This window comes from Chiloscyllium punctatum, chromosome 2 (assembly GCF_047496795.1).
Source record: "Chiloscyllium punctatum isolate Juve2018m chromosome 2, sChiPun1.3, whole genome shotgun sequence".
NCBI classification, from domain to species: Eukaryota; Metazoa; Chordata; class Chondrichthyes; order Orectolobiformes; family Hemiscylliidae; genus Chiloscyllium; species Chiloscyllium punctatum.
Genome location: NC_092740.1, coordinates 10,836,937 through 10,849,860, shown reverse-complemented (window position 1 = coordinate 10,849,860; position 12,924 = coordinate 10,836,937). Strand labels below are relative to the sequence as shown.

Below are 12,924 nucleotides of genomic sequence, written 5' to 3'. Positions count from 1 at the left end.
ATGAAAAACAAAAGGTTTTAGTGAAGGTGGGAAGGATGTTGGGCCCAGAATGAATGAAGTGATGTGGGTTCAGTCCATTTACTAAGCTGGAACTATCCCACGAATGAGAAACTCAAAATGAGGGGGTGGAGCGTAAGTGATTTTCAACACGGTGCATCCTTCAGGAAACTATAATTGTCTGGTCCAGACACATGAGAAATATGCGTGAGGTATTTAATTACTCATTTCATTGTGAAGTTGAAAGAAATGTAAAAAATTGAATCTGGAACTTCTGGGCACTGACCTCATCCATTCTGATGTTTGTCCTTTCCTCAGCTGCTCAGGGAAATGTCTCAGTGGTGACTGGGACAGAGGGAGATTTAGTCTCTTTACCCTGTATCTTCAGGATCTGGGACTCCCACACACTGACCACTGTTACCTGGATGAGGAAGAAGCCCTATCAACACGTCATTACATTTAGAGCCCAATCACAGGGAACTTGGACAACTGTACACGGTGGAAATCGGTACGAGCTCAGAGGAGGGAAACGCCTTGACTGGGATAAACCAGCTGAGAGGGAGGGACAATCACACTTACCTGTGTCTGGTGGAATACAGGTCAGAACCTGAGTCTCAGTATCTGATCCTGAAGGAAACCCGGCTACTGGTACATGTAAGAAATCATTCTGCAAAAAAGGCAACAGCTGATGGTATTATTGCTGGACTGTTAATCCAGAGACCCAGGTAATGTTCTGGGGACCAGGGTTCAAATCCCACCTTGGCAGATGGTACAATGTGAAATCAAATAAATTGTCAAAGTAAGAATCTAAAGATGGCTGTGTGACCAATGTTGATTGTTGTAAATCCCCATCTGGATCATTGGTGTCCTTTAGGGGAGGAAACTGCCATTCTAACCTGGCCTGGCCTACATGTGACTCCATACCCCACAGTAATGTGGCTGATTCTTAACTATGAGACATGGGCAATAAAGGCTGACTGAGCCAGTCACACCCTCATAACTTAATGACCATGATGAAGGCTTTAGTCTGTAAAGGGTCGAGAGTGTGGGTGGAACAGATTGTGTGAACTTTTTACAATTTGATTTTCTAGTGAAAGGTCATTGAACTAAAATATGAAACTGTTTCTCTCCACAGGTATTAGCTGGCCTGCTGACTATTTGATTTTTATTTCAAATTCCCAGCATCTGCAATATTTTGCTTTTGTGTTTGAAATGTGATTTTTTTCAATGTTTAGTGTAATTTGATGTGCTGATTCTTTGAGGTTCATTCTGATGTCAGTATTGAAAGACATTGACACACTCAGAATATTCAGTTCAATCTCCAAATGCACCAAAGTTATACTGACACTGAGATCATCTCCTCGAGCAGGAAGGTGCAACAGCCTAATGTGTCCCTCTTGGTTACAATGAAAGTGTTCACACCTTCATCAGGAATAGTTCCATCAATGCTAGTATGTTCCCCCAGTGTCCATCTGACTGTGTGAGGAAGCACAACAATGTGGAACCAATCCTCGTCCTGCATCCACACATGGGTTATAAAGGAAGGTGGTGGTTTTCTGCTACTGTCACTGGGTGACCAATCCAGACACCCAGATCATGGGTTCAAATCCCACTACAGCACATCTCTGGCCTGGTAATGACATGAGCTGCTTTCACCTACTTCCTGGTCCCCATTATCACATTGTCTTTCTCCCTGGAGGGCCATTCAGTGTCCCTTTGTCTATGTGACTGTCTTTCTCACCTTCTGGGCTCAGTCTCCACCCAGCCTCTCACTCATTTCCCCCCCACTCCCATCCCGGTCCCACAATTCCCTGTCAACAGTTTCCATACCACATTTCCTTAGCAGCTGTCAGTTCTGATGAAGGATCACTGGACTCAAAACTTTCATTCTGAGTTCTGTCCACAGATGACTGCCAGATCTGCAGAGTTTCTCCAGCAATATTTGTTATTGATTCCTTCATGACAACATCTGGTGTGCCGAAATCCCGAGGACAGTCACTATTACCAATTCTTCTCACCCTCAGTCCGGGGGTAGCTGGAGCTAAATCTGTCCTTCCCATTATCCAGCTGAGACCGGGCAAGTCAGCACCGGATCCAACAACTGCCCTGTGGAATGATGTGAAATATCCATCTAAACTTCTATTCTGTGTCACAGAATTAAGCAGCTGCCTCCTTCAAGAATTGTCCTCATCTGGAAAGCACTGCCTGACAGGGCGATGGAAACAGATTCAACAGGGGCATCTTTCAGAAACAAGGGATAAGTATTCGGAAAGGAGCAAGTTACAGGGTTATAGTGATGGACAGGGGGAGGGGGAGGAACTGGATTGCTCTGTCAAAGAATGTCCAATGTGTACATTTAATCTCACACTCTATCACCCAGCTACAGGTTTCACTGCAGCAACATTGAGATATTCCTAACCAATGTTGTTCTTGCTGTTTTACAGTGAAGACTCAGCCTGCTCAGTATGTCTCAGTATATTCACTGGTCATTCCACTGCTCATCCTCCTCCTCCTCCTCATCGTCATTGTCATCATCTTCATCACCTTCAGGAAGAAAGGAGGTGGGTTCTGTCGAGAACGAGGTTCATAAAACAATATGGTTCTGTTTTTGAAACAGCAATAAACAATGACCCTGGATTAATTTTCCCTCACCGACTCTCTCCTCTTCAGTACATTCTCTGAAAACGCTGGCTTTGTCTTTGGTGGGTGGTGGAGGGTGGGTGAAGGTGGCCTGTTCAATAGTATCACCCACTGTCTGATGTCTGACTCATGGGTGATTGAAGATTGAGGCTGTTTCACAAACAAGGCCATTCCACTCCATTCTATTAAACTCTGATGGATTCATCCCCATTCTTCTCCCCATTACTGTCAACTCTCAATGCACCAAAATGTCTTCTCATTCACTTCCATTTGACAGAATCCCAACAGACCACACCTTTTCCATTCATTCTCACTCAGTACAGAATCTCGATGGAACATAAAGGAAGCTGCAATTTGAAACAATTCCTTTTTGTGTTTTTATTGTTAAAATTGATTTGCTGCAAAAAGACAACCTGGTGCCTCAGATAGTCTGAGTAACAGACATCTCGGGGTGGAATGGTAACAATGGCTCCTGTTCGGGCCTGTGCAGTGGGGGCAATGCTCAGGCACTGATCTGTTTTGGGGCTGACCTCGTGACCTACCTGTGCACTGGTTGATCAAATTAAAAACATAGTCTCTTTTTGAACACAGGAGTTACATTTGCTATTGTTGAAGGCAGTGGGACCAGCCCAGAACCTTGGGAATTGTGGGAAATATAAAGCAATTGTTCAATTTTCCCAGCAGCTCCTCTTTAAAGACCCTGGGATGAAGTCCATCAGGGACTCAGGGAACTGTCAGTCCACAACATCAATGATTTACTCAGGACCACTTCTCTGGTGTTTGGAATTTTCTGGGTTGCTCCTTCCTTTTCATTTCCGGATTTATAATGATCAGGAATGTTATTTTTATCCCTTATCCTGAAGACTAATGCAAAATACCCATTTAATGCAATTGCCATTTCCATGACTAATTCTACAAACTCCTGTTGTTTTTAAACCATCTCAGTGTAACGTTGCCATATTCCCAGAGGACCACAGTGGTGTTCTCTGATCAGAGAGAAAGAGAGAAAAAAACAAATGACTGGTGGTGTGTTTAACCTGATAATCATCTTATCTCAAGTAAGAGTTGAAGTTGAAAAAATGGGACCTTTGTGGTAAGATCAGCTAATGTGGTAATTGAATCCATGCTCAACATCACAAGTCAGCTGTTTCACCAACTTACCTGCAAAATGTCTCGAGAAACTCTAACTATCCACTCTTACATTACTGCCTAACTTTCTCTGGACAGTAAGGTTTCCCTCCTTATGAATTTTGTTGCCTTTGATTGATGATTTTTATATCCTGTCCAATCTTCTCACCTGTTCCTTTATTTTGTGTAAATATTTGTGTTTTCTTTCAGTTTGACAATGTCATTAATTTTTTTACAGTTAACTATTACTCCTCGTCAGATATCTGTAACTGTATCTCTTCACCATTCCCTTCACATAATTTATAAGTGAACTTTAGCTCATTGACTGCTTATGATCAAAATTAAATCTCCCAGTGTGTTCGAAACATGGACCCTGGGGTTAGTCTTGCCCAAGTAGTCTTTCTGGGTATAAAACAAGATGTATTTTTGAGTACTGTACTGGGGATGAGTGCTGGGGTTGACACAGAGCTTTTATTATTTTTAATTTATAAAGAAGTATTTTGGCATTAATACGATAAAGTTTGACTCTATTTTTAAACTTTTTTGAACTTATGTCTTAAGTAGACACATGTTTTATCTTCATTTCTTTTGGGAATGAGCTTCTGCTATAGTATGCTGCAAACTCTGCAGCATCGTGCGCTTATCTTTCAGAGAGAGACCATTTCATCAAAAACAAAAACAACTCAAAATATGCTCGAGCAAACCTGTTTCAGTCTGGGACCTGACTTGTCCAGGAATAACATCAACTGGGATCAGAACAATATTAATACCTTTCTCTATTGTTTCTGCTCTTTGACTGAACACGTGGGCACAGCCTCAGAATTAGAGGGGGTAAATTCAGAACAGAAATGTGGAGACATTTCTTCAGCCAGAGAGTGGTGGGCCTGTGGAATTCATTGCCGCGGAGTGCGGTAGAGGCTGGGACGCTAAATGTCTTCAAGGCAGAGATTGATAAATTCTTGATGTCACAAGGAATTTAGGGCTACGGGGAGAATGCAGGTAAGTGGAGTTGACATGCCCATCAGCCATGATTAAATGGTGGAGTGGACTCGATGGGCCGAATGGCCCTACTTCCACTCCTATTGTCTTTTGGTCTTATGGATGGGTATATGAATAGGAAGGGGTTGGAGGGATATGGGCCAGGTGCTGGTGGGTGGGACTAGATTGGTTTGGGATATCTGGTCAGCATGGACAAGTTGGACCGAATGGTCTTTTTCTGTGCTGTACATCTCTATGACTTGTGCTACATCTTCCTTCATCTGATCTCTTGTTCCCACTGATTATTGTAAAACACTCCAATCTGACTTGGTCAACTATCATTTACATCTTACCACTTCCCCTCACCCTATCTTCTGCATTTAAGCCAATATTTTCCGAGCTACCGTCAGTTCTGAGGAAGGGTCACCGGACCTGAAACATTAACTCTGATTTCTCTTCAGAGATGCTGCCAGACCTGCTGAGCTTTTCCAGCAACTTCTGTTTTTGTTGTTGGTCCATTATTGATATTGGACTGGGCTAAGGAGGACACTCCTGAGTAAAGCTTTAGCAATCAGATAAGATTCGAGAGATCACTGTATCTAACTGTGCAAAATATATGTATTGTTGGTCAGGGATGGTTTTGCTTGAGACTCATCCAACTGTGGAGACAATGTGGCAAATTTGTTCATATTTATGAATCATTTTTATCTTTTTAGGGGGTTCACAGCAAATGGATCCGACCACGGTTTTGAAAAGGTAAGGTCATCAGTGACTGATATAAACGTGGTTGTAGAAATGCGCTGGGCCATAGAGTCATATAGATGTACAGCATGGAAACAGACCCTTTGGTCCAACCTGTCCATGCCGACCAGATATCCCAACCCAATCTTGTCCCACCTGCCAGTACCCGGCCCATATCCCTCCAAACCCTTCCGATTCATATACCCATCCAAATGCCTCTTAAATGTTGCAACTGTACCAGCCTCCACCACATCCTCTGGAAGCTCATTCCATACATGTACCACCCTCTGAGTGAAAAAGGTGTCTCTTTTATACCTTTCCCCTCTCACCCTAAACCTACACCCTCTAGTACTGGAATCTCCGACCCCAGGGAAAGGACTTTGTCTATTTATCCTATCCATGCCCCTCATAATTTTGTAAACCTTTATAGGATCACCCCTCAGCCTCCGATGCTGCAGGGAAAACAGCCCCAGCCTGTACAGCCTCTCCCTACAGCTCAAATCCTCCAACCCTGGCAACATCCTTGTAAATCTTTTCTGAACCATTTCAAGTTTCACAACATCTTTCCGATATAAAGGAGAACAGAATTGCACACAATATTCCAACAGTGGCCTAACCAATGTCCTGGACAGCTGCAACATGACCTCCCAACTCCTGTACTCAATACTCTGACCAATAAAGTAAACATACCAAATGCCTTCTTCACTATCCTATCTCACTGCGACTCCATTTTCAAGGAGCAATGAACTTGCACTCCAAGGTCTCTTTTGTTCAGAAACACTCCCTCGGATCTTACTATTAAGTGTATAAGTCCTGCTAAGATTTGCTTTCCCAAAATGCAGCACCTCGCATTTATCTGAATTAAATTCCATCTGCCACTTCTCAGCCCATTGGCCCATCTGGTCCAGATCCTGTTGTAATCTGAGGTAACCCTCTTCGCTGTCCACTACACCTCCAATTTTGATCTCATCTGCAAACTTACAAACTGTACCTCTTATGCTCGCATCCAAATCATTTATGTAAATGACAAAAACTAGAGGACCCAGCACCAATCCCCGTGGCACTCCACTGGTCACAGACCTCCAGTCTGAAAAACAACCCTCCTTCAGCACCCTCTGTCTTCTCCTTTGAGCCAATTTTGTATCCAAGTGGCTAGTTCTCCCTGTATTCCATGAGATCTAACCTTGCTCACCAGTCTCTCGGGGGGAACCTTGTCGATTGCCTTACTGAAGTCCATATAGATCACATCTACTACTCTGCCCTCATCAATCTTCTTTGTTACTTCTTCAAAAAACTCAATCAAGTTTGTGAGACATGATTTCCCACACATAAAGCCATGTCTACTATCCCTAATCAGTCCTTGCCTTTCCAAATACATGTACATCCTGTCCCTCAGGATTCCCTCCAACAACTTGCCCACCACTGAGGTCAGGCTCACTGGTCTACAATTCCCTGGCTTGTCCTTACTGCCTTTCTTAAACAGTGGCACCACGTTTGACAACCTCCAGTCTTCCGGCACCTCACCTGTGACTATCGATGATACAAATATCTCAGCAAGAGGCCCAGCAATCACTTCTTTAGCTTCCCACAGAGTTCTCGGGTACATTTGATCAGGTCCTGGGGATTTATCCACCTTTAACCGTTTCAAGTCATCCAACACTTCCTCCTCTGTAATCTGGACATTTTGTAAGATGTCACCATTTATTTCCCTACAGTCTATATCTTCCTTATCCTTTTCCACAGTAAATACTGATGCAAAATATTCATTTAGTATCTCCCCCATTTTCTGTGGCTCCACACAAAGGCCGCCTTGCTGATCTTTGAGGGGCCCGATTCTCTCCCTAGTTACCCTTTTATCCATAATATATTTGTGAAAGCCCTTTGGATTCTCCTTAACTCTATTTGCCAAAGCTATCTCATGTCCCCTTTTTGCCCTCCTGATTTCCCTCTTCCCTAGTATACTCCTACTTCCTTTATACTCTTCTAAGGATTCACTTGTTCTATCCTGTCTATACCTGACCTATGCTTCCTTCTTTTTCTTAACCAAGCCCTCAATTTCTTGAGTCATCCAGCATTCCCTATACCTACCAGCCTACCCTTTCACCCTGACAGGAATATACGTTCCCTGGATTCTTGTTATCTCATTTCTGAAGGCTTCCCATTTTCCAGCCATCCCTTTACCTGCGAACATCTGCCTCCAACCAGCTCTCGAAAGTTCTTGCCTAATACCATCAAAATTGGCCTTCCTCCAATTCAGAACTTCAACTTTTAGATCTGGTCTATGCTTTTCCATCACTATTTTAAAATGAATAGAATTATGGTCACTGGCCCCAAAGTGCTCCCCCACTGACACCTCAGACACCTGCCCTGCCTTATTTCCCAAGAGTAGGTCAAGTTTTGCACCTTGTCTTGCAGGTACGTCCACATACTGAATCAGAAAATTGTCTTGTACACACTTAAGAAATTCCTCTCCATCTAAACCCTGAACACTATAGCAGTCCCAGTCAATGTTTGAAAAGTTAAAATCCTTACAATAACTACCTTTTTATTCTTACAGATAGCTGAGATGTCCTTACATGTTTATTTCTCAATTTCCCTCTTACTATTGGGGGGTCTATAATACAGTCCCAATAAGGTGATCATCCCTTTCTTATTTCTCAGTTCCATCCAAATCACATCCCTGTTTGTATTTCCGGGAATATCCTCCCTCAGCACAGCTGTAATGCTATCCCTTATCAAAAATGCCACTCTCCCTCCTCTTTTGCCTCCCTTTCTATCCTTCCTGTAGTATTTGTATCCTGGAACATTAAGCTGCCAGTCCATCCCTGAGCCATGTTTCTGTAACTGCTGTGATATCTGAGTCCCATGTTCCTAACCATGCCCTGAGTTCATCTGCCTCCCCAGTTAAGCCACTTGCAATGGAATAAATGCAGTTTAATTTATTAGTCCGACCTTGTCCCTGCCTGCTCTGACTGTTTGACTCACTTCTGTTCTCAACTGTACCAGTCTCAGATTGATCTCTTTCCTCACTATCTCCCTGGGTTCCACACCCACTCACTGCCACACACCATCACCTCACCCCCCCCCCCCGCCACCCACCCCCCCAACCTTACTAGTTTAAATCCTCCCAAGCAGTTCTCGCAAATTTCCCTGCCAGTATATCAGTCCCCTTACAATTTAGGTGAAATCCATCTATCTTGTACAGGTCACTTCTACCCCAAAAGAGATTCCAATGATCCAAAAATGTGAATCATTCTCCCATACACCAGCTCCTCAGCCATGCATTCATCTGCTCTATCCTCGTATTCCTGCCCTCCCTAGCTCGTAGCACAGGGAGTAATCCAGATATTACTACCGTTGAGGATCTCCTTTTTAAGTTTCTGCATAATTCTCTGTAATCTCCCTTCAGAATCTCAACCATTTCCCTTCCATTTATCGTTGGTTCCAATGTGGACAATGACCTCTTGCTGGCCCCTCTCCCCCGTGAGAACATTCTGCACCCTCTCAGAGACATCCTCGGTCCTGGCACCAGGGAAACAACAAACCATTCGGCTTTTTCTCTGCTGGCCACAGAAACGTCTGTTTGTACCTCGGACCACAGAATCCCCAAACACAATTGATCTCTTGGAAGCCGACAGCCCTCGTTGCATTAGAGCCAGTCTCAATATCAGAGACTTGGCTGTTCGTGCTACGTTCCCCTGAGAATCCATCACACCCTTACATTTTCCTGCACAGAGAACCTGCACAGTTACTGCCTTTGCTGCTTTTGAATTCATGTGTCGCTGGACATCGGAGTGCATTTGGGAAAATTAACAAACAGTGAATTTCACAACTAATCTTGGAAGAACTTTGGGCGAAGTTCACAGCACAGAATCAGATAAGTTAATTGTTGTTTTAGGTCTGTCCAAGAGAAAGGCTGTATTAGTGAGTACAGTGGGTTCTTTCTTGATTATATGTTTTTGGAGATAAGTCTCTTGATTAAACTTAAAATATAAGCCATAGCTATTAATTTAACTTTTGACTTTTTTTCCAAAGTTCCAAAACAATGCAACAGCATATAAACCAGTAATTGCTGCTCCTGGGATTTGAGGAAATCACCTCCAGCACCTAAAATACCTCAAAAAAGGAGCAGCTCTTACAAGTTGAAGTTTTTCCCGTCCTCCATCTTGGATTACCCAGAATCCTGAATATCTCTTGCTCACAGACAGAATGCAGGTCCCTGCTGATGAGCTGCTAATGTGGTTTGTCCTTTTAAAAAGCTGATCGAACACTCAGAGTTGAAAAGTGATCAATGGACTGAGGTAAATGACAGATTAATGATTTCTGAGCAGCAATTTCCAGCAATTGTAAAACTCTTGCTCCTGATTCACTGTCGCCAAATTAACCTGCAATTTATCCTCAATCAAAACTGAAATGTTGCTCATTTTTATCACAGTGGATACTTTGAGTTGTATTGAATGTATATGGTGGGAAAGATTAAACTATTATCACTTGCAGCAAGTGCTGAGGATAAAAAGGATGTTTTTGTGTATCCTACTATTTTCTCCCTTGTTGTCCAAGTAGCTGAATTTCTATTGGATGGGAATGTGATTTCTGATCATCCCCCACTTTCCAAGATTTCCATGCCCTGTAATATCCTCCAAAGTTACAGCAGATGGGAAGCCCCTGCAAGCACTTTCCCCTCAGCTCCAACACCCTCCCTCCCTGCCCTGTGACTAGTTGCTCCAAGCTGAGCCAGAGCTGCCTGGAATGATCTGTCACTGTGATTCCTGACAGTGTCTGCACAGCCCTCTCTGTGTTACAGCTGCTGACTACACCTTGGGTTCCCTGGGTGCCAGCCATATTCTGATGCCAAGGCAAAACTGTTTCTCATGACAATTTATTCAAGGATAGCTTTTCTGATTGTGTCGACATCTGAGTATCTGTGATTTCTAGGAAAGTTCATTCTATTAACTGTATTTATCACTCTTTGGAATCTGTTCTCTGTGTAACCAAAGCAAGAGATTGATGTACAGTCAGAATGCTCCTTTCTGTGACCTGGCAGAATGCATTTAGATTCCTTGGAATATTCATCTTCCTTGTGTATTTTCCAGGAATGATCCAGGTTCATCCAGCATTCCCGGGACTGATCAGGCCCAGCAGCTCACTGCTCCAGGTACTGTCTGTACTCGAACTGACCGATCATTGTCCACTTCAGAGACTCGAATGGAGAGAGTGTGGATCCTGGAGAGATATTCAGGGACAGACTGTTACATTGAGTTCAACCGGTCTCCAGCACAGAATAAAGCCCTTCGGCCCATTGAGTCTGCGTCAGTTGAAAACTATCCCCACCCCCATCCTTAACCCTTCACACTTATTGCACAGATTGACGTCTTTGATAGATGAACCTTTTAACTTTCAGACCATTCAATGTAAATGAATGAAAAGCTATGGGTTTCCATTAAGGGAGCTGACCAGACTCTGGATTATTGTTCGGGCAATGGAGATGGAAATCTTCTCCTCAGTCACTGACCCTGGATGGATTCTTGGACAATAACCATTTCCGATTCCCTGAATCATCTGGCTGAGTAACTGACTTGGCCCGGTCCTTGCTGCCTCGAGCTGTTCACGGCCAGTCTGTCTGCTGCTTCGGTTTGGGTCAAGGAAAACAGTCCAGTTGGGTGTCACGCATCTCAAATGACTCCCAGTAGCTGGGCTGCTGTGGGGAACCTGAGGATCAGGTTCATGCTCTGGGGAGAGAGGTTCAATTTTCACCATGGCAACTTGTAAAATTTACATTTAATTATTAAATCTGGAATTGTAAACTCATCTCTGTGATGGGGGCCATCTGAATTAACATTAGTTGTTGTCTTAAAAAAAGTTTCTGTTTGGCAGTCTCCTTCAGGGAAGCAAACTTACCATCTTTACCCAATCTGCCCGACAGGTGACTTCAGATCCCCATTTCAAACCTCAGTTGTCCTTTTAGGACCGATTGAATGCAATGTGTCTGACTCTGACCTGCTGCCCTCTGAAATGGCCAAGCAAGCATCTCACTTCAAGGGTGTTCAGGGATGGGCAACAAACGCTGGCCTTGCCTGTGAGACCCATGTGCCTTGCAAGGATATGAAAACTACTGAATCTGTTCTCACTCTCTTCTCAATCCCTGCATCCTCCAATGATCCCCCCTGCCTCAACTCAACTCTCCACCAGCGTCCAACATTGAACATAGAACATTACAGTGCAGCACAGGCCCTTTGGCCCTCGATGTTGTGACAACCTGTGAAACCAATCTGAAGCCCATCAAACACTATTACATTTTCATCCATATGTTTATCCAATGACCATTAAATGCTCTTCAAGTTGGCGAGTCTACTGCTGTTGCAGGGAGTGTGTACCACTCTTATACGACTCTCTAAGTAAATAAGCTGCCTCTGACATCTGTCCGATATTGATCCCCCCTCAATTTAAAGCTATGCCCCTTTGTACTAGCCATCACCATCTGAGGAATAAGGCTCTCACTGTCCACTCTATCTAACCCTCTGATTATTTTATGTTTCAATTAAGTCAGCTCTCAGCCTTCTTCTCTCTTATGGAAACAGCCTCAAGTCCCTCAGCCTTTCCTTGTAAGACCTTCCCTCCATAGCAGGCAACATCCTCAAAATCTCCTCTGCACCCTTTCCAAAGCTTCCACATCCTTCCTGTAATACGGTGACCAGATCTGCATTCAATACTCCAAGTGCAGCCACACCAGAGTTTTGTATAGCTGCAGCATGACCTCATGGTTCCAAAACTCAATCCCTTTACAAATGAAAGCTAACACATCGTATGCCTTCTTAGCAACTCTATCAACCTGGGGAGAAACTTTCAGAGAGCTATGTGCATGGACACCGAGAACTCTCTGCTCATCTACACTACTAAGAATCTTACTATTAGCCCAGTACTCTGTACTCCTGTTACTCCTTCCAAAGTGAATCGCCTCACACTTTTCCACATTAAACTCCATTTGCCACCTCTCAGCCCAGCTCTGCAGTTTATCTATGTCTCTCTGTAACCTACAACATCCTTCAACATGATCCACAACTCCACCAACCTGAGTGTCATCTGCAAATTTACTAACCCATCCATCAAAGCCCTCACCTGGGTCATTCACAAACATGACCCAAAACAGTTCCTTGGGTACACCACTAGTAATTGAACTCCCGGATAAACATCTTCCAGCAACTACCACCCTCTGTCTCCTTTCACATAGCCAATTTCTGATCCAAACAACTAAATCACCCTCAATCGCATGCCTTTGTATTTTGTGCAGTAGCCTACCATGGGCAACCTTATCAAATGCCTTATTGAAATCCATATACACCAAATCAACAGCTTTCCCCCCCATCCACCTGTTTGTTCACCTTCTCAAGCAACTCAATAAGGTTTGTGAGGCATGACCTACCCTCCACAAAACCATGTTGA

The 12,924-nt window shown here is 43.7% G+C and overlaps 1 protein-coding gene across 3 annotated transcripts in view; it reads left to right on the top strand.

The window, feature by feature from the left end:
• Positions 1-12,924, top strand: part of LOC140494207 (polymeric immunoglobulin receptor-like) — an 89,935-nt gene that overhangs the window by 62,067 nt on the left and 14,944 nt on the right. For all 3 annotated transcript variants that reach the window (XM_072593391.1, XM_072593383.1, XM_072593375.1), the window contains 3 exons: positions 2,442-2,558; positions 5,460-5,499; positions 10,578-10,639. In XM_072593391.1, coding sequence (XP_072449492.1) covers positions 2,442-2,558; positions 5,460-5,499; positions 10,578-10,639 — 219 coding nt within the window. The remainder of the gene's footprint in view (positions 1-2,441; positions 2,559-5,459; positions 5,500-10,577; positions 10,640-12,924) is intronic.